This window comes from Larus michahellis, chromosome Z (assembly GCF_964199755.1).
Source record: "Larus michahellis chromosome Z, bLarMic1.1, whole genome shotgun sequence".
In the NCBI taxonomy this organism is placed as follows: Eukaryota; Metazoa; Chordata; class Aves; order Charadriiformes; family Laridae; genus Larus; species Larus michahellis.
Window position 1 is genome coordinate 11,372,256 of NC_133930.1, and position 21,177 is coordinate 11,393,432.

Consider the following 21,177-nt stretch of genomic DNA (forward strand, 5'->3'; position numbering starts at 1 on the left):
AGGAGCTTAGGAAGGATGGCCCCCTCCTCGGTGGCAGATGGCAGGTCGGGCTCCTGAGGGGCAGGGGACACGCTGCAGCAGCACCGCTACCATTTATTACATGATTTAAATTCAAATACAAAATAAGGACGAAGGGAAGAAGAGCGTCTGACCGGGGAGAGCAGCAGGACAGGACTGCCGGAGTATGGGACTCTCCCCAGCCCCGCTAGCTCGAGCTGGCCTCTTCTGCCTTCAGCACCTCTGCGGGGGCAGGCTGGAGGTCCTCACGGGCTGAGGGCACCTCCTCCTGAGTCTTCACAGCTTGGGGCTTGGTCAGAGAGGTGTATATCCCCAGGGCCTGGAGGAAACAAGAGAGCCATGGGGGAGGAGAGGGCTGGGCCCCGCCAGGTGGCCACCATCACCTCCCCTGGGCAAGAGATGGGGTCCCTCCCACCACACTGACCTGTGCCACCATGCTGCTGACATCGCCAGTGTTGGAGGGCAGCAGGAGGGTGTTGGAATCTTTGGCAAGCTTGGAGAAGGCGCTCACGTACTGCTCTGCCACGGAGAGAGAGGCAGCGGCGCTGCCGTGCTGGGGAGAGAGGGAGGAGGCTCAGCAGCGAGACAAGTACCACCAAGAGTCCGTCCCTGCCCCTTCCCCAGACCACCCTGGCCCCCGGGATGGCAAAACTCCTCACTTATTGTCCTTGAAGACACCAGGGAGTGTCCAAGAGTAAGCCAGGTGCCACCCGGGCCGTGGTGTCACCTCCCTAAGTGCCAGCGCCGAAGTGGTGGCTGCCCCACGGCTCACCTGCTGTGCCAGAGCGGCTGCCAGGAGTTGAATCGCCTCAGCCTTGGCCCTGGCCTTGACCAGCACGGCATTGGCTTCTCCTGCAACAAACCACAGCAGGACGTGCATCAGAACCGCGACAAAGTGCTTGAAAGGAGCGAATTGGGACCATTTCAAGGAGCAAACCAAGAAAATTTCATGCACACAAAGCCTCCTCTTCCCCAGCGATGCTCCTGCCACACACCTGCTGCCCCAGGCTGCAGGGCAGCAACACGAGCTGGAGCTCATCCCGAGGGACCCAGCAGGGAAGGACCAGTATGGCTGAGGAAGCCTGGCCCACAGAAAGCGATGTCGTCTCTCCCCGGGAGAGTCACCCCTCGATGCAGAGGGCTACTGATCCCCCAGGTCCCACAAGTTCCAGCCCAAGGTGCTACCAGCAGCTTTGTTGATTTGTTCAGCCTTCTCAGCTTCTGACGCCAGGATCTGGGCCTGCTTCTGCCCCTCAGCCACGTTGATAGCCGATTCCCGCGTCCCCTCTGACTCCAGTACCATGGCCCGCTTCCGCCGCTCTGCCTCCACCTGCAAACACAGGTCAGATTCCAGCCTGCCCCGGCCGCACTGGGGAAATCCCAGCCGTGGGGCGAGCACAGCGAGGACATGCTCCTACATCCCGCTTGGGCAAGCAGGGGATGAGAACACAGCTACCAAACATGGAGCGATCCCTGGTGAGGGCTGGTTCTGCTCCTCACACTGCGCAGACCTCCGCAGCCCGTCCACACCTAACCAGACAGCTGCTTCCCTCTCCTCCCCTTCCAGCCTGGAGATCCCAGGTTTTCACAAGCGGAGACATTCAGCTCTAGGATTTGCTTCCTACAGAGCCTTAAAGAGAGCTGTCAGGGCTGGTGTGTACCAGGCAGGGGCCACCACTGCCGAAATAAGGACGGGAATCATTTATTCAATAGCTGTACATTGGCAGCCAAAGTGCCAACAGGTTTCCCTCCCCACAGGAGGGACCAGCACTGCCAGCGCTGGATGGAGAACCACCATGCTGCACGGAAGGGGAGACTTCCCTCTTGTTCCAGACCGCCCTTCCCAGAGAACCGAACCTGCATCTGCATGGATTCCTTTACGCGTGGGGGAACATGGATGTCTTTGATCTCGTAGCGCAGGCACCGGATGCCCCAGTAGTCCGAGGCCTGGTTGATGGCATCCACAATGTTGGCGTTGAGGGACTCCCGCTCCTGGAAGGCACCAAAGAAATGGCAAAGAGCAAAGAGGTGCTTTAGCACGAGACAGGGGTCAGGAGGGAAGCAGACACATACCCCCTCACAGGGAAAGGTCAGACAAAATAAAAAACAACCAAAACAAGACCGATCTCCCAGGATTCACTAAAAGCACAACTGAAATAGAAGCCAGAAGCCCTCTAAGCAGAGGACATTTTGCAGTTAAGCGTATGAGCCTGACCACCCAGACTGCCCCGGGGCTTCGAGAGACGCCGGCAGCTGTGTGATCCGCCTCCCCAGCTCACCCGGAACACTCTGTCAAGGGAGAGCTTGCCAAGTTCAGATCTCATGGTGGTCTGGGCCAACTGGGTCACTGCATACTCAGGATCTTCCACCCCATAGCTGGCCTGGAGAGCAGAAGCAAAAAACAGAGTCAATGTCAGTGCCAAGAGGAATGCAGTACAAGGCAGGGTTTGACTTGGGCCGAGTGTCGGCGCAGCAGGGACGGTACCTTGTAGGGGTCCATAACCCGCAGATAGAGCACGCCATCAATCTGCAGGGTGACGTTATCTGCCAGGAGAGAACACGTCCTGAAGCAGCAAAGACAAAATATGGCAACCCCTTCTCCCATGACAGAACTAGCAGAGCTGGGCAGGGTCATCCCTTTCCCTTTCCCATGGTGTCAACAGCATGGCACCAGAGTGGGATTTGCTGAAACGGATCCCCTTATCTAAAAGACTTTGTAAAATGAACCTTGATGTTCCCTAAAAAACACTAAATTTTGATGTTTTAATACACAAGTCTCAGGTCTCCAGATCAAAACATTTCATACTGTAGTTATCTTCATAAATAAAGATTTAAAGGGGAAAAAACATAAGACAAAACAAAAAGCTTAACACTAGAATTGTAACAGAGCTGTCCATTAGCCTGATCTGAAATATTTTTCACAGAAACACAGAGATATTTTTTTTGTGGTTCAACACAGGAGAACATCAGAAAAATGGATTCCCGCTCAGGTGCAACCCAGCAAGAAAGGGCAGTCGCAGCCTCAAAAGGGCAGACGAGACCTCCTGGCGTTCTCCCCCTCACAGAGCCAGGAGTACGGCTCCCCAGGGACAGGGCTGAGTGCAGGAACATGGGGCACTTCCATTCCTCCTGCGCTGTTCCCTCCTCACCTCAGATGCAGCAGAAGGAAAAGGGCAGGACACAGAAGCTGTTCCTTACCTAGGGTGACAGCTGATTGCTCTGGGACGTTAATGACGATTTCTTTGAGACTCTGCACATAACGAATCCGATCCAGCAGAGGGATGAGGAAGTTCAAACCCTGGGAAAAGGGCAGGATTAGGTGGCTGAGCCCTCTGATCTGGGGTTTTCTCCCCCAGCAAGATCAGCCAGACTAGACAGGGCTGTGCCAACAGATGCTGAAGGCAGAGGAAACATGCTTTACACATGGGACGAAATTAAAGTTTTTCAGTGCTTTTAACACTCCACTAAGGGAAATTAAGTCTACAAGCAGTCAAAAATCTGGAAGAATAAGCACACCATCCGCTAAATCCTCGCGGATAGGACGCGCCTCACTACAGCTTTAGGAACTTGCTGAATCCAGAAGGGGAGAAAAGCGGCTCCTTACAGGCTCGAGGATTCGGTGGAACTTGCCCATCCTCTCCACCACCCAAGCCTCCTGCTGCGGCACAAAGAGCACCCCAATATTCACAGGCAGTCCAGAGCTCAAGCGGCACGGTGCTGGTGCCAGCCACGCTGAACGCTTCAGCTGCTGGGAGCGCTGCAGAAAGGAAAAGGAACAGAATGGAAACCAGCTGCCAGCACCATCCCTGCTCTCCCGTCTGGGATTGCTGCTCGTGGCCTGGATACACCAGGGCAGGAAACAGCACTGACTCCACGAACAAGCCCACGTCGTGAGGGACATGGGCTGCCCCCACAGGGGTGAGACCTGGACCCCAGGGCCAGCCCGAGTGTCGGGGCATTCCCCACAGATGTAGGGGGGCTCCCCCTTATGCTGGAGCTTTCTTTGCACTTCCCCTTCCCTCACATCCCCACTGAGGGGGAGAAATAAAACCTCCCTGACACCATAAGGGAAAGAAAGGGGTAAGTGCGTGTCTTTTCTGCCCCACTCAGCCGCCTGTAACCCGGTCATACCCCTTCCCCTCTCCCTCACCTCAGTCCCAGGCCACCCGCCTTCGACAGCCTGACCCTCCCCATCCGTGGCTGCCTTCTGGCCCCCACCTCCAAGGATCTGTTCCCCCCGGGCATTCCCTCACCCTCCTCCCCACAGCCCCTCACTACCTCCCATGCCCTGCTCCCCCCAGCCTCTCCACACCTCTTAGTCCTCCACAGCCCCCCACATCTATTCCTCCCGCAATTCTTTCCCCGCCCCAGCCCCTCCTAGTTCAGCTCTCCGCTCCCCGCACCCGATTTCCCCTCGGTCCCCCAACACCACGCCCCCACTAATACCTCCCAGACCTCCTCTACACCCCCTCTGCAGTCCCCTATCCACTCGAGCCCCCACAACCCCAGCCGCGCTCGCCTCAGCGCCCCACCACCACCAGCCCGGAGCTCCCCCAGCCCGGATCCCCCCCAGTCTCCTCAGCACCCCCAACCCCGGGCACCCCCCCAGCCCGGCCCCCCGAGGTCCCCCTCATTCCCCGCCCGGTCCCCGAGGCCTCCCGCCGCCCCACCTGCAGCAGGCCCAGGCCGGGCAGGGCCCGGCTCCCCGCCCGCGCCAGCATCGCTCCGCCGCCCGCCCCGCTCTCCCGCCGACCCGGAAGAACTCCCTCCCAACAGAGGCACCGCCCCTTCCGGGTGCCCCGCGCCGACGCGACCCGTCCGATCGCGGGGGCCATGCCCCTTCGTTCCGCCGCTCCGTGGTTCCCCCCTTCGCCTCCCATCAACGGCGGGCACCCGGCGAGGTTTCCAAACAGGTATTTATTTAAATTAGAAACAAAACACGAAAAGTACCGGTACGGCCTCCCCCGGCCCCGTTGGGACGCGGTGAGTTGACCCCGGTGGGTGGTGGGGGGAGTGGTGCCTCTCCACATCACCCCCAAATCCCCTTGTGAAAGCCCAGCCCGACACCCGTACGAGGGCCTGTGCTGCTGCCACCCCTCCCCGGGGCTCTGCCAGCGCCCACCCCCCCTCCAGCTCCTGGGGGGGCGCCAGGCAATCGCCCCTTTCTCTGGGAGCCACGGCACCCGCGGGCTGGAGGCGACTCTTGCGGGGAGGGCTGTCCCCATGCTCCCGCAGAGAGGCCCGGGACCCCAGACATATGACAGCCATGGTAATGGCTACTTCCCCACCAGGCTTCTTGGGGCCTGGCTTACCCTCAAGCTGCCTGAAGTGGGGGCTGGCCCCAGGGGGCTGCTGCCCAGCAAGTCTCAGCCTCTCCGAGGGCTTGTAACGCATCCCCAGCCTGGCGGAGTCCACAGCCCCAGGTGTTCCTGTCCCTCCCCAGTCACCCTCACAGTCCCCACTGCCCTCCCCTGGTGCGGGCAAGCCCTGTGCTACCAGGGGCGTCATGCAGGACGGTGAGGGTGGAGTGGGGAGGGGGGGGTGGGAGAACAGCACAGCACCTCCTGTCCTCTGCACAAGACTCCTCTGTGCTCCCAGCAACAATAAATACAAATAAATACAAACTCTTCCCACACTTTTTGCTCCCAACCCCTGGACCAGCGTGGGCAGCATCACCTGGAGCCCTCCCCCCCCCCCAACTCTTCATTCCCCCCACCCCAGCTCCAGCCAAGTCTCTAAGCTGCTCCCCAGTCCCTGCCCCTCCTGGTGAATCCCCATCCGTGATCCCAGCCCTGCCGCAGGGCACGGGCACGGCATCCGTGCTGTTCAGGAGGACCAGGGCACATGGGGAGTGCGATACTTTGAGGCGGTGCTTGCTTGCTGGCCCTTTACTCATTTCTTCCCCAAAGTGCTGGGCTGGAGGCTCGTGGGTGGCGTTGGAGGATGGAGAAGGTCAGGCCCGAGGTGAGTAGGAGGGGTTCCTCGGCATCTCCGTGAAGGATTTCAGTTCGTAGGGGATCCCCGAGTCGACCTCGATCGACTTGCGAGAGAAAAGCAGCCGGATGTCATCGTGAAGGTAGATCTTCCCCGACTTGGAGCTGTGAAACCTGAGCAGAGACAAGAAGAGCAGGGCAAAGGGACCTCAGGCTCCCAGGCAAGGGCAGGACAGCCTCGGCGGGGGCACAACCCCCTTGCCTACTTTGGCCCTTGGTTACCTTCAGAGGGACAGCGGACACTGTCCTGGGACAGGGTGGCAGCTCTGACATACCCAAAGGAGCAGGTGGTCCCTGCTCCTCCCCAGGGTGAGGGGATCAGGCTGCCATCTTCCCACTTTAGAGAAGGCAGGGACACATGGGACAGGAGCCCAAAGGCCACCCTGGGGCAGGTGTTCATCCCTCCCGGTGTGCCCTACCTTAGGTGCATCAGGTAGCAGAGGACCCTGCGGGGCGGGCCGGTGCCCACTGCGCTGCTGGGGGCCATGGTGGCCCCTTTCCCCTCCCCGACAGGCACCAGGAAGATGCGGTGGCGTAGGAAAGTCATATGGTTGGCTGGCATGTCCTGGAAGTCGTACGTCACCAAGAACATCTTCACCACAGTCTTGTTGGGGTTAAATAAGGTCTGGGGGCAGAAGGTGTGGAATAATTACTAGATTGGCTAAAAATACAAAAGTACAGCATTGTTCACACATTAAGGAAAAGTATAACATCAAGAGGCTTCTGAGGTAGAAAACAGCCACAGCTGGCATGAAGGATATACCACCTGTGGTTCCCTGATAAGGATGCTTGTGAAGCTACATGAGGTATGGGGTGGGATGCAATTATTCCGCGGCTTTACCTTATGATGTATAGCAGATACGGGAATGGGATGATACCATGAAACAGATAAACTGCCTGCTCAATACTCAGAGCCAACGTTTTGACAAATTTTGATGAAATGCTGTCCTTTGTGCGAACTTTGCTCATTATAACGTCATTATAATACCAAAACACAACTCCACGCCAAAGGCTACCCGCCTCTAAGGTGCGACCGCTCCTTCTTGAGTCTACGCCCCGAATTTCTCATAAACTGTACCTTTAATTGTGAAGCGAGAGAATTTTACACCAGTCATAATAAAAGCCTGTGTGACTAAAGTCACTCAGACTCCACCTTGAAGATAACAAATAGTATAAAAATAGCCCAGGAGAGGGGGGATACCAGGGAAGACACCATCACGAAGAATTCCATCACTGATTTCCGGGACCAGCCGACGGGCTGAGCCTCTCTTCCCCCCCATAGGGACGCCTTTGGGTAAGACTTAGACTATACCAAGTGCTTCCTCGGGAAACTTACAAATTTCTCTAGAGAATCTCTTTCCTACATTTATAGCTAGGCTGTATCGTTTATAACTTTGTTGGGCATTCTGTATACTTTCATTTGCACGTGCTTTGCAGACAGTGTATTTATCACCGGCAATCCTAAGAACCTATATATCTGTTGTTTAAATAAGCTGCACTTTTTAAGTAGCTAGTCATTTCGGTTTCTCACTGAACGCGACCAAAGACTCAAGAGTGGCCGTGCTAGTTCAGGAGCACGACTAGACTGAAGGTGCAGTCCACTATTAGTGTATCCAAATCGTAACAGTTTAATACATATTAAACATGATTGGACTGATAGTGCCGAATTGGGCATCACTCAGAATTTAAACCCAGCCGCACCTAGCCTCCCACCTCGGTGAGGAGTGTTAGAACGCAAGGGGGTTTATTTTCTGCCAAAACCGCTTGGCCCCTTTCACGCAACAGAAGGGTAGGGGGTGAGGCTGGGAAGGGCGCAGGAATGGATCCATAGGGAGGGCTGGGGCATCTTGGAGCGGTGGCAGCAGGCCTAGGAGTCCAGAAGGCCCCACACCAGACTCAAAGGGCTTAGCCTGAGGTCCAGAGGTCAGTTCTTTCCACCCACCCCCACTCCTGTGCTCCCATCCCACCCCCACTGCATGTACGCGCTCTCCTACCAAGACCCCATCCCTCCCCACCAATGTCTTCCTTCCCTGCACCTCCCAACACCTTGACTCCCTGCCAGCACCCCGGGGACACCATGCTCCCCCCCTCCGCTGTGCTGTCTTGGCAGCCACCCATGCTGCACATGCTTTGTGGCTGCTGCCCTGCCAAACAACGTAACAGAGCATATCCACCCCGGGTGGGAACCAGAGCTCACCATGTCCCCTCCCCATAGCACTGACAGAGACCAGGGGATGGACAACTCACCACTTGGATGGTTCCAGCTTTGGGGACACTGTAACCCTTCTTTCCCAAGGCCTCCAAGTCAATCACTCCCTGGGGCAAAAGAAAGAGCACATGAGAAGGAGAAAGCTTGTAGAGAGCCCAGCTGGGACCCGGCATGGGGCCGAGAGCCCCTCTTGCCAGGAACGCCTGGCACAAGGCAGCAAGAAGCAGCCCAGCTCAGTGCCTCTCCAGGGGATGAACAAGCAGCAACACAGAGGTGACAGCAAACCCAACAGCCATCAGATGGCTGGGCAGCAGCCTGCCTGTTTATACGCCTGCAAGGGTTCTCTCTTCTTTCTCCCTTTGCTTTTGGGGTTAAAAACTGCTCCTGGCACAGCCAGAGGTCTCCTCAGGTAGGTGGTTGCTTGAGCCACCCTCTCTGTAGAGGGGCAGCCGCCAGGACACTCGGTGCCTGGGTACAGCCCCCACTCACCTCCCCCACGGTCCCAGCCCTCCCTCGTCCGCGTACCAGGAAAGGCGAGGGCACGCTGTGTTCAGAGATGTCAAAGTAGGTGACGTCAACGGGCAGGGTGACGTGCTGGGGACAGTAGGAGCCACTGGCACCAATCTCTGCCGTGAACCCCTCAATCCTCCCCGACGGTGCAAAGCGCCCTTTCAGGATGGACTCCTGAGAGTGGACAGAAGCGTTAGGGACCTTCAAACACCAGTACTGCCTCTCACCTTGAAGCTGCAGGTGCGATCACCCCCATCTCCACCACAAGCTCATGTCTGCTTGCCCTCACATGTCTCCCAGTTTTCCAGAGACCACCCATGAGGGGCCCTGGCCGCTTGCTCTGAAACAGACCCATCCTGAATTGGTGTGCTAAAACCAGCCATCTAACACAGAGAAGCAGTAAGAGCGCCTGCGCTCAGCCCCGCAGGAGCCATCTCAGCAGGGTTCAGGGTCCTGGCACCTCACCCAAGGATCTGGCTGAGACAACCTGCTGGTGGATGGTGGCTGTGTGACACAGCCACTGCATACCAGGCCCTTGGGGACAACCACCCCAGCCCCACACTGGGGATCCTGTCAGGTTCAGCCTCTCACGTCTGTCGCCAGCCCAGCCTGGAGACCTTGGGACCCGCCTCCCGCCCTGGTAGGTGGGTGCCATTACCTCAAAGTTGCCCAGCAGAGCATGGCTGACAGTGGTAGTGGCCCAGGATGTTGTGGAGGACCTGGTACCCCTCCGGAAGCTGTTTCGGAGATGTTGCCTTTGAGAGAGGAGAGAAGATTGGTATTGGACTGGAGAGCCTGCTGCCCTCTCTAGGTCCCCATGTCCCTTTCTTTGTTGGAGGTTGAATGCACTTTCACACCCAGCGGGGCAGAATAGACCTCCCTCTGCCACACAGCCTGGGGTCTTGTGGAGGGGAGACACCTGTGGCAGGGAAGGGACCCAATCTGACCCTCCCACAGGCCTGTGGGGCATTAGGGTGGCTGGGCCCCCCGAGCCCCCACATCCATCCTGTGGGGCTACTGGAACACTCACAATTTGAGGTGCAGCCCGCTCTTCAGCCTCCTCCCAAATGTAGCGCAACCCTCAGAGCTCTGGAGGGAACATGAAATAGAGAATGGTGTTAGGGCAGCAATTGGGAACTGCGCACCCCCAGCAGGTGCCATTGTCCCGTGCCCTGCCCCACAAGGTCCCAGTGGATCGGAGATGTTCCCATCCATGGGGAGGTGCCAGCAGCCTCTGCAGGGGTGGCCAGCAGGGCAGCATGATGTCTGAGGTGTCTGGTGGAGATACAGGGCTGCCCCAACCCCACAGTGTCTCTGTTGGGGATGAGGTGTTGGTACCCAAAGCCAAGGGTGCAGCACACAGCTCGCACCTTGCAAAGCAGGTCTCAGGACCAGCCCCAGTGACAAGATATCCCCAGACTGAGCCACGCATCAACCCCACCTTGTACCTCCCAGGGAAGGGTAACATGTATGATGGAGCTCCCTGACCAGCCCAGAAAAAGTCCAGTCCCCTGGTGATTCATACAAGGTCCTCTGTAGTGCCACCAGGCAGAGTGGTCTGCTGCCCGCCCCTGCCCACTGCCAGGCTCCTACAGCAGTAGGGTTAAAGCCAGGGCCACACTGCAGCCTCCTTTTAAAGATGTCCCCTTTTCAGGGTTTTTCTCTTCTGGAAGCCACACAAAGGGCAGCATGGAGCTGCCTGGCATGACCAGGCGGGAAAACCCAGGGAAGCTGCTGGAGGGCTTCACTCTGCAATGGCAGTGCTGGGGGCAGCCGGGCTGGGGGACACTCACCAAAAAGGGCACGCGAGCAGGGATGGAGCTGTTCTCCATGGACAATGTGTCCTGGCTCGAAACAGCAGGAAGCCACGGCAGCTCTGCTCTTGGTCCCTGAAGTTCCCCACACCATGGGAAAGAGAGGAGCGTGCCAGCTCTGGCATGAGCTTGCTGCAGCCTCAGCCGGCACGATGTGGTGAAGGCAGAGAGCTGGCCAGGAGGGGCGGGTAAGCAGGGGAGAACTGCAGGTTGCTCCTGAGCTGCCAGGGTGGTTGCAAACCTCTGGAGTCTGCCCCATTTTTGAGTGCGTGGCACCCTGGGGACAAGCCATGGGCACCCCAGAATTGCCGAAAAGCCAGTGGCATCTCTGCACACAGCACTGGGGCTCCCACTCCCTGACCAAGGCACGTCCAGTGCCATCCCCTGCCACCAAACCCTTACCCTGATGGACAGGTATCACAGACAGGGACTCAAGCCACCCCACTCCTCTGCCTTCCTCCTCATTAGGCAGGCAGAAGACAGCCACTCTTCCCAAGCCTGATGGTAAGTCTGGCTTAATGTGAAGTTGTCAGATACTGAGTGTCACCCCATGCCACACGTCCAACTCCTGCTGTCACAGGAATGTCATGTCCTGTCTGAGCACGGCTCTCTAGGCTAAAAAGCTGGTTGTAAGCAGAGGATTCCACAACTAAAAGGTGTCGAGAGTCGGTGACAGCCTATAGACCATACATCCCAGGGCTGGCTGTTGGCCAGTGTCCTGCTCACACCAGTGCCGTGGCACTGGGACAGGACAGGGTGCTGTGCCACAATGGACCGCATTGCCCACAAGGACAGCACTGAGCTCTGGGTGTCCCCAGGCCATGCCCTGCCTCCCGCCATGAGCGATGCTCACCTTGGCGGTGGGAAGCAGGTGATTCCAGAACGGGGCTCCCTTGGCATCGGTGCTGCGGCAGGCCGTGGGCACCAGATGGCATAGCAGGGTCCTCTTCCTCCTTGCCGGAGGGGACAGGCTCTCATCCTCAGAGCAGGATTCGGCCACAGCCTCACCAGCAGGCAGCAGTTTCCTTTTGACCGGGCAGCTGCTGCTGCTGCGCTGGCTGCTGCCACAGGGAGTCTTCTCCAGGGAGCTCAGATTGCTAGACTCAGGGCTGAGCGTTGTCTGAGGAGCTGAGGGTTCCTTGCACCTGTTGGCCACCACTGGCCATTCCTCTTCTCTGCTAGCCCTGCTGCTGTGAGCTGGGCTGCTCCCTGGCTTCTCTCTCTTCCCATCAGAGTCCAAGCAGGCTGCTTGTGCAATATTGTGCAAATCAACATGAACTAAGTTGTGGCCACTTGCCTGCTCCTCATTCTCCCCACAATCTGTGGGCTGATCCCCCGATGAGACACGGCAACTATCTCTTTTGTGCAAAGTACTGCAAGCAATGTGCTGGGGCCAGGAGGAGGAGAAGAACGAGGAGGAGGAGGAGGAGGAGGAGGAGGAGGAGGAGGAGGAGACATCCTGCAACTTGTTCTCTCTGCTGGCCTTGGGGCTGTGGCTAGGGCTGCTGTCGCACCGGTGCTCCACCACCTGCAGCCCGCTGTGGGAGAAGTGCTGGGCGGATCCGCACAGGGATAGCTCCTCCACCAGCAGACCATCCTCAAAAGTATCGTCATCATCCAGGGAAGCCTGCCCAGGGCCTCCATCACGCTTGCTGTCCACCCCCCCGCCACCCCAATGAGTTCGTTTGGGATCTCTCCCCACCTCTGGAGTTCGCTGCTCGGGGTAACCCCTCTTGACAGCCGGACGGCTGCCTGCCCGCTGCTCCGTGCTCTCAGAGGAGCTGGACAGATGGGAGAAGATGGACACCTGGTAAACCTTCTGGCGCGTGATCTCTGTCTCGTTGTAGCCCATGAGGATGCCGCGGTGGGTGCAGTGCTGTGAGGAAGGTTCCAAGGGTGCCTCTCCACTGGGCCGGGTCAGGCTGGGGTCCGTGCCGCGCTCCGGGGGCAGGGACGTCTCTGTGTGGATGTGCCGCATGGAGCCTTACTTGCCTGGACTCCGAGTGGAGCCAGAGTCAGAACAGCCCATGCAGCAGCAGGAGCAGGACCGTAAAGTGCCACAGGACAGGGTGTGAGGGTAGGGGGGGAGCTGGACCCCAGCTCGCTTAGGACGTACGGGTGAGCACTCCGCTATGGGGTGCACTGCGGCACAGCATCTGGAAAGAGAGAGCAGAAGAATGGAGATGAGCCTGGGATCCCTGTCTTCATCCGGGCTTTTCGCTGCTAGGAACCTGCTGGGAAGAAGGCAGCTCCCCCTCAGAGGAGAGGGATGGGAAGAGGAATCAGGCTGGTGTGGCTCTCCAGGGAACCCTGTGGCATCACCCACCTGCAGGATCAGCACTTCCTTCCCAGCCTGGGCATGGAGAGGAGTCTCCAGCCAGGCTAGAGGCTACTGGGGACAAGTCCGGACAAGTGGGGAAAAGGGGGCCTGCCCTCTGCCAGGGACTTGATGTGCTTGCACTGCTCTGGAGCGCAGGAGTCAGGCAGGTCAGACCAGTCCCAGGGGCTCAGACCTGTAATCACACTTTTGGGCAACAGCAACAAGATCTCCCAGAACTCACCAAGGCAACCTGCCCCGGCCACATGTGCTGAACGAGGCAGGGCTGGTACCCTACACTGCCGGCCCCATGGCAGGGACATACCTGGCTAGGCAGCCTGGGAAAACCTGACCTAATGTCACAGCTCTGCTGGCCTGGACCAGAGACCTTCACCACCTCAATTAGCAGCTGGGTGGTACCAGGGGCTGCAGAGCCCACCGTAGGCTCTTGTACCATCCACCCGCTCCTGCCTGCCTCGAGGGCCTGACATCCTCCATGCTGCATGGCACCTCACTTTTAATTTTCAGCCCAGTTTGAGAGCTGTGAGAATCTTGGCCACAAGTTTTTCTGGCGTGATAAATACTGAAATGGCTGCAAGAGCTGAGGAGATGCGGGAAGTCACCATCAGACTGAGAAGCTCCAGAGCCTGACAAACTGTCCATGCCTGGCAGCTCTGCCCTTTGCCTGTCCCCAGAGTTCTACCTGCTCTTGTGGAGCAAAGGCTTAGGGGAAGGTGAGCAACAGGGGAACTGATTCTCCAAGTGGGTCAAGGCCATCTAGAGAGCAAGGCTGCACACCGCATTTTGACCCCTGCCATGATGGGGATGGAAAAGTGGCAGGCCAGGGTGGTTGAGTCCAGGGATTTTGTTTAAAAGGAGTGATGAAAGGTAGAACCATGCACCAGGACGTGCTGGGGGCTGACCAGCTGGAAAGCAGCTTTGCAGCAAAGACCCTGGGGTCCTGGTGTACACCAAATCAACAATAAGCCAGCCACAAAGTAGGACAACAGTATTCTGGGCTGCATTAGGAGCAGTAATGCCAGGAGGTCAAGGGAGGTGATCCTTCCTCTCTGCTCAGCACTGGTGAGGCCACACCTGAAAGAGTGCAGCAAAGGGCCTGTTAAGGGACTGGAGCATCTCTTCTATGAGGAAAGCCTGGGACTCTTCAGCCTGGAGAAGAGCAGGCTCAGGGGGATCTTACCAATGTATATGAATACCTGAAGGGAGGATGCAAAGAAGATGGAGCCAGGCTTTTTCCAGCGGTGTCCAGTGACAGAACAAGAGGCAGTGGGCACAAACTGGACCACAGGAAGTTCTGTCTGAACATCAGGAAACAATTTCTTTTAACTGTCAGGGTGACCGAGCACTGGAACAAGATACCTAGGGAGGTTGTGGAGTCTCCATCCTTGGAAACATTCAAAATCTGCCTGGACACGGTCCTGGACAATAGCTCTAAGCGTCCCTGCCTGAGCAGATGGGTCAGACTAAATGACCTCCAGAGGTCCCTCCCAACCTCAACCCCTCTGTGTAACCCAACACACTGCAGCCTGTCCTGGCTGACCCCCATACTCACCCCTCTGCAGCAGAACCCCTTTTTGCTCTGGATTAACTTCCTTGTCCCGCAGTGGGCGGTCGTTGGCACAACTAGCTGAAGACACTTGCCAGCCAGGCACCCCCCAGAAGCGGCGTGGCTGCCGTGGAATGGCTCCCACCATCACGGTGTGCCTCCGAACCTCTGCAGCGTTCTCTCCAGCTCTTCAGTTTTCACAGGGGCTCTGGGGGAAGGAAAGTGGAGATAAAGGGCTGCAGTGATTCAGATGTTTTCCAGGAGAAGGGCTGGAGGGTACTGCCTGCCTGCAGGGACACACAGGCAGAAACAGCAGCATCGAGGCTCAGCCTCTCAGTCTCCCAAACCCAAAGGCCACACACATCTCGTCCCTTTCAGGCAGTGCCATCACCTCGAGTTCCATTAGAACCACAAATATTTTAAGCTAAGCTGTGAACTCTCATCCCTGGCTTGTATTTCACAGCCCTTTTGCATGTGTTCCTGTATGAAAACCTGTGCATATAAGCAGATCCCTGCTTCATTCTGGTGACCATTTCACGTCTTGCTTTTCAAGACACTGCAGATCACCAGCAACCTCTGGACGTCCAGCTAGCTGCTGGTCTCATGCTCACCTCCTGCCCCTTTCACCCACAGCACAGGACACTGTCTGGCCCTACAGACAAGGGGAAGAGTTTGCAATTGTTTTCTTCCAATAAAAGATGCCTGGCAGGGAAGGCAGAAGCCAGGAGCCTGACAGCCCTGAGCCATGATGGCCCCCCACCAGCTTCCCCCAGCACAAAGACAGCAGTCCTTTCATGTGCACAGCACTCACCTGCTCAGATGTGCCCTTGATGTATGACAGATTTGCAGATGCAACACAGCTCCCCTGCGGTCATAATCCACTAGCACTGCAGTTTTGGTGCCTGGAAGAGGGCAAGGAGGAGCGTTAGCCCAGGCAGCAGCTCCTGGTGCAACACTTTCAGAGTGGGCAGGAGCCCTCGGCACCCCCACCCTCAGCCCCTCTCTGGCAGGGGCAGCCCATGAGCTTTGCTGGCCCAGGAACCTCCAGGTGAAGGAGGAAGTGCTGACCATCCCTGGGGACCATGCCATCCCCACCTCCCTTGCCATGCAGCCCTCCACCGGGGGCTCATTGCAGCGGCCATCTGGAGGGAAGCCACCACTGGGCATCGTAACCCAGCAGCGAGTGCTGCCCTGAAGGCTGGAAACAGGCAGATGAACAAAATCCCCAGAGAGATGCTCAGAGGCACTGAACACCCAATTGCACCCCCTTTCTGGCACCCTGGTCCAGCAAGTCCTCCATCCCATCATCTTGCAGGTGGGAAGCCAGCTTCAGCAGGTCACTCGCTGCGCTCGCTGCCTGACCTCGCCTGCCCCAGGAAACAGGCTGTTCTTTCATTACATTTCCAATCAGATTTGTAATTAACAGGCAGTCATGGCCAGTCCCTGAGAGCCGGCCAGCCCAAAAGCCACCACCAGCAGTGCTGGGGAAGGGCACCGCCAGCAACCAGCCAGAACAGAGATACAATACACCAGCTGCCAAGGAGTGCTTGCAGCAGGGCAAATTGACGCCGTAGCATAACAAACCTCTAGCCCAAAACCTCAACAAAAGCTCTTTGTAAAGATCAGCTCCTCCTGGCAGCCCACAAGGGGCCTGCACCAAGGCAGGTAGAAAAGCAAGTGAATGCCCGCAGCTGTGGGCGGATGTCAAGGTGGTAACATGCTGTGCTCTGCCTGCCTGCAAGGTTGCTGCTTCCCTCTTCCATCCCTGGAGGAGATTTGTACCATGACTTGCGTGGCGCAGTCGACCACTGGGAAGTGAAATCAGCAACCAGCAGCAAGAGTCAGTATGCTGCAGTGGGAGAAAGCTGCATCCTTCCTGTGCGTGTCCATGCTGGGACAAATGTGCAGCTTCCCCTGCATCCTTTCGTTCTCCTTCCCATGTTCCTCTGCAGTCACAGCCCTTCCCAAATCCTGGTGCAGGCAGGCTGAGCCCTTTGCTCCCCAGCGGCAGCTGCCTTTTGGGAGAATAGGTCCATCAGGAGGAGCTGACATGCCAACACCACAAATCCATCCCAGCTGAGACCTCGACACCAGTCACCAGGTGATGCCAGCACTAGCCAGTAGTGCACATTCCTAGCACAACGGGCTGCAACATGTTTTGCCAGCCCAGATACTGTTGCTTGAAGCACCATGCTGGGAAACGCCAGGGTTCCCCAGCCCACCTGAGAAACGTCACCAGACCCTGACGCAGGATGACAAAGCCAGGCCTGGAGGGGGTCGGGGGCTTAGCTTACCTGATGGTTTCATTCCTACTAGCACATCCAGGGGGAACCCAGAATTAACAGACCGTGGTCTCAGTCTGGTGGCAACAGAGCACGATGGCGGGTGAGGAAGGGTCCCTGGCTGGGCGATGCAGCAGCTGTACCACATGCTGGGCTGCAGCCTGCAAAAGGATCTGTTGCTGTTTTAACTGTACTATACCAGCCAGAAAGGAAGCAGGATGGGTGCGGGGGCAGCTCTGCCAGACAGAGAGACATCTGTCGTGGGGCAGGACCAGCAGAGCCCTTGGAAAGGGGGTCCTGGCAGGGGTGGCAGCACGGCACTGGTGCAAGGAGAAGAGCAAGAGCTGTGCCCAAAGGGGCTACGCTCACGCAGTGGGGATCCAGATGGCTTCCCAAAGCAGCACTGCAGTCAAGGGGACACATGGCCGGTGGATAAGAGGCTTTGGTCTGGGCATTGCTGCCTGGGGCAGAGTGCCATGCCCCAGGGCTGGCAGGGCTGAGAGAGGTCCTTGCACCATTTAGACTGAAAAAAACCAACCAACCCAAACCAACCCCAAACTATCCAGCTTTTGTTGTCTTCCTCGCTCCTGCTTCTTCTCCAGGGAAGTGCTAAGGAGACCTTCGCAGCCTCACTGGGGGTGAAGCAGGAAGCACGCAGCTGGGAAAGAGAAGGGCTGTCACTACAAGAGGGCAAATAATCACCCTTGGTACAAGCAGAGTACAAGGCAAGAGAAGAGGCAAAAGAAACTGCTGGTAACAGACTGCCTGGAGGATAAGTCACAGCTCCATTGGTCCTATCTGAACCCAAGAAGGAAGGAAATCTAACCAGTGGAAACGCAAACCTGGAATCTCCCTGGCAAAGGCTAAGAGCAGAAGCTTGAGGAGCACCAGCAGGTAGAAAGTTTCCATCACAACCCTGAAGGATCATGGCACAAGCAGCAATGCTGCCACCGGAGAAGGGTTTCTCCACAGCCTGACAGATCAAGCGTACCACTGTCAGGATAGAGACAGACATGTGAGGCTGGGGACTACCTCCAGCACCGTCCATAGGAGAGGTGGCAATCCTGGAGAGAAGATGGTTAGAGTGATGCTTGAGGTGCAAAGCTATGCCTGAAGGGAAAGACAACCAGCATGGACCTGGCTCTGGCACTTCGCTGTGATTCAGGTTGGGAAGGAAAGAATTCAGACTTGGTGGAAACAAGGGAAAGGGGGAGGGGGAGGGAGCATCCTCACCCCACTGCAAGGGCAAGTGCTGCTCTTGGGGTCCTCAGGAATTCTCCTGCCGTGCCAGCTTTCTGCAGCCACAGAGCCTCACTCAGTGCTGGCCCCTGTGCTGATAATGAGTAGGGGGGGAAGCCCAAGCCCAGAGGGGAAGGACAGGGCAAGAGGCAGTGCCCATGTTAGGAGTCCCAGCTCCTAGAAACCGCCTGAGACAGCTTCTACAGAGACAGACCCGACACCTCCCTCTGCCCCGCAGCACCCGTGTTCGTGAGGTGCTGCTGCTGCTTTTCCTCCCACCCTGCAGGAGGGGACACCGACCGGGTGCAGAAGCCCCTGGGGACAGAGCAGCTCTCCCCGCAGGGCACTTTGCTGGGGCTCCAGGCTGCAGCAGGCTCCTGAGGGGCCGAGGTCTGCCCAGCGACACGCGGTGCCTCCCCAGCCCCAGCCCCACATGCAGGTGCCGCAGGGACGGAGCCCTTCTGCTCTGCTGACCCAGGATAACACAATGAAACCTCTCCCGGGAGCTCCGGGAGCCGGAGCAGAGCTCCCATCCGTGGGCTTACCCGTGCTCCTTCCGATGCCCCATGTCTTGGCATGGATTGCCTCCGTACACCTTGCCCGGGTGCCTCGCATGCAGGCAGCGATGCTGACAATAGCCTGCAGCTGGGAAGGGGGGCTGGCAGGGTCTGCAGGCAGATCCTGCTATGCAACAGCCACCTGTGTACAGCTTTCCCCCACGTCCAAAACCCCCCCCTGCCCCCCCACCCCGTCAGCCTCCCCTCCATGCACGGTTGCCCCTCTCCCCAGGAAAGCACAGTCAAAGAATGAAAAGCAGCTTAAAATCCACCAGGACAATCGGGCAGCTCTCCAAAGCCGGCAGCACCCCCTGCCCACCCAGCACCAGCAGGCTCAAACCTCAGCAATAACCAGCCCCACGGCCGCCCAGCTCCAGCGTTCGACCGGGAGCCCAGGAAAGCTGCAGCAGGCAGGGCAGGGAAATCCCATGCAGCAGCCGCTCAACGGGGAGGACAGCCCAGGTTGAGGACAGACCTTTGTCTCTGCCTGCCTGTCTCGCTCGCTGCCGAGGAGGAAGAGGGGGGCGGTGGGGGACAGCGAGCAAAGATAACACCCCTAGGAGGGATGTCACAGCCACGTTAATCACTTGGAATTCCAGCCAGCGCAGACCCGGGCGCCGCAAATATGGGCAGCAAATGGAGATGCTCAAAGGTCTGAAATAATTGGATCCTTTCACAGGAGCCGAGCCCAGAATCCAGCACAGGAATTCAGTCCCCGCTGGAAGTCGAGAGATCAAATAGACGGAGAGGCAGGCGCAGCATCAATCCTCAGCCACCGCCGTATCTGGCTCCGCAGCCCCTGCCGCTGCACTCATCTCAGGTGCCTTCTCAGCAGGAGCGAGGGAGGACCGCAACAGAGAGCCCGAGCCCCCAGCGGAGCCGAGCCGAGGACCAGCCCCTTCCCATCCAACTTACTCTACTTGTGGCAAGGTGCAGAAACGCTGCCAAGGCGAAGGAGGGTTTTGCGGAGGAAACCGGTGGCCTTGAAGCCCCTGCTTGACCGTAGGGACAGCCCAGGGAGAGGAGACCTCCGAAGCTGCTGGCTGGCCTCCGCAGCCCTGCGAGGGAGATGCCCACCCTGGCAGACTTGCCAGCCCGCATCACGTTCCCAGCGAGACGCACACACGGCACATGTAGGCTCCTGCTCGGCGCCTCAACAGCAATGAAAAGGCACAGAGGCTTCTGCCAGAAAACAAAGAGGCAGCGGCAGAGCTGGGGGTGGGGAAAACTCTCCGCTGCCCAAGAGGATCCCTGCAGAGGCAGCAGGATGCTGTTGGGCTCCACCGCAGCTACTCACCCTCATGAGCCTGAGGTGGCACCCACTCGCCCGGCGCAGGGAGTCTGGAGGGTGGGCCAGCCCCCGGTCCCCTCCCCGAGGCAGTGTGGGGTGGGAAGTGCTGGAGGACGCAAGCCAGGCCCAGGACAACAGCTGGCCACAAGGGGAAAATTCCTCCGGGCTGGCTCCGCTTCATAAAAAGCTGCATCTTTTCACCTCGGGGTAGCTGCTGCGCACCACCGCTCCTGGGGGGAAGGCACAGCCGGCACCGCACCTGCCAGCTTTGACACCAGAGCCATCCACGGTGCCCAACAGCATTGACCTTGCAGTGGCACGGCAGCCGTGGGCAACAAAGAAAGCACCCACAGCAAAAACAAGCCGCTGGCCACCCAGGCACAGGGACCCACCGGCCAGCTCCATTCCGGTCCTCCCATCCCTCTCTGGGGGCGCTGGCCTGAGGGATGGGGACCTCGGCTGCTGGATGACCATGCAGGCCAGCTGGTCCGCTCCACACCTTGGTGCCAACTGCAACCAATAGAAAATTTTCCACCGCTGGTGATTACAAAGTCATGTGCATGTGCAGACAGTCACAAGATGGCCGTGAGGAGGCAAAGGGATCCTGGCAGAGGGGCAGGTACCACTCCTCCTCTGCGCTGGCATGACGTCTGGGGTCTCTGGCCACAACCAGGGCACCAACATGCTGCCATGTTTCAGGTTCAATAAGGACATTTGTCCAAGGGAGGCATGCCCCAGGTCCAAGCAGGAGCAGACCCTCACCATACTAAGTGATGCACAAATGCTAGCGCTGACAGCCCTTTTTACCTCATGTCCCTGGAGAAGGAATGATGCCCTGGGGTTGGTGTCTGCACCAGAAACACTGCGAACTCTATCCCCGCGCATTTAACTCAACCCCAATGGAAAGGCAACATCTTACTAGTAACTCCCACCCCATCAGCCCGCTGTCCCAGGCTGTCCACCATGGGAAGTGTGATCTAACTGTGCAGCATGAACAGCCCAGCCCGCTCTCCATCACTATGAGCCAGGTACAGAAACATGAGCCTCCGATAGGGAGCTCTGGCAACAAGGTGATGCTTTGCAAGCCAGTAGAAGACAGCACAGCAATCAGCAGGTGGCAGGACCTCTTTTGCTCCCACCTCTACTGTCTCTTCTCTTCTCCCTCTGGTCACCGCCACATACAACCACAGCCCCATCTTCCTTCCTTAGAAAGCCAGCTCCTTCAGTGCTCAGATGCCCTGTAGCCATTCACACTGCCTGATCCCAGATGTACAATACTTCACTTTCCCCACATCCTTCACATGGCAGCTGGGCTCTGCATGCCCACAAGCGTGCTCCTCTTTGCTCCCATCTCCGCCAGCAGACCATCAGACCCTGCCC

The 21,177-nt window shown here is 58.0% G+C and overlaps 2 protein-coding genes across 6 annotated transcripts in view; both read right to left on the minus strand.

Moving 5' to 3' along the window:
* Positions 1–76: 76 nt before the first annotated feature.
* Positions 77–4,811, minus strand: STOML2 (stomatin like 2). Its single transcript, XM_074569252.1, has 10 exons — positions 4,689–4,811; positions 3,623–3,775; positions 3,217–3,316; positions 2,504–2,562; positions 2,298–2,399; positions 1,876–2,010; positions 1,204–1,348; positions 791–870; positions 443–571; positions 77–337 (listed from the first exon to the last, which is right to left on the minus strand). Exons 1-10 carry the CDS (start codon positions 4,737–4,739, stop codon positions 206–208), a joined length of 1,086 nt encoding a protein of 361 aa, XP_074425353.1. The 5' UTR covers positions 4,740–4,811; the 3' UTR covers positions 77–205.
* Positions 4,812–4,916: 105 nt separating this feature from the next.
* Positions 4,917–21,177, minus strand: part of ATOSB (atos homolog B) — a 40,010-nt gene continuing 23,749 nt past the window's right edge. For 4 of the 5 annotated variants that reach the window (XM_074570545.1, XM_074570547.1, XM_074570550.1 and 1 more), the window contains 9 exons: positions 15,240–15,330; positions 14,435–14,636; positions 11,398–12,700; positions 9,761–9,819; positions 9,389–9,485; positions 8,746–8,904; positions 8,259–8,327; positions 6,431–6,636; positions 4,917–6,125 (listed from right to left, as the gene is read on the minus strand). In XM_074570545.1, the coding sequence (XP_074426646.1) occupies positions 5,972–6,125; positions 6,431–6,636; positions 8,259–8,327; positions 8,746–8,904; positions 9,389–9,485; positions 9,761–9,819; positions 11,398–12,522 (1,869 nt within the window). In that variant the 5' untranslated portion in view covers positions 12,523–12,700; positions 14,435–14,636; positions 15,240–15,330 and the 3' untranslated portion in view covers positions 4,917–5,971. Of the gene's footprint in view, positions 6,126–6,430; positions 6,637–8,258; positions 8,328–8,745; positions 8,905–9,388; positions 9,486–9,760; positions 9,820–11,397; positions 12,701–14,434; positions 14,637–15,239; positions 15,331–16,722; positions 16,998–21,177 lie in introns of those variants that run through there. The other variant, XM_074570546.1, reaches the window with a different exon arrangement.

Coding starts and splice junctions, on each gene's coding strand:
- STOML2 (XM_074569252.1), bottom strand. CDS start 4,739: ATGCTGGCGCGGGCGGGGAGCCGGGCCCTGCCCGGCCTGGGCCTGCTG. Junction 3,317..3,622: donor TCCACCGAATCCTCGAGCCT/GTAAGGAGCCGC, acceptor CCCTTTTCCCAG/GGTTTGAACTTCCTCATCCC. Junction 871..1,203: donor ACAAATCAACAAAGCTGCTG/GTAGCACCTTGG, acceptor GGTTTGTTGCAG/GAGAAGCCAATGCCGTGCTG.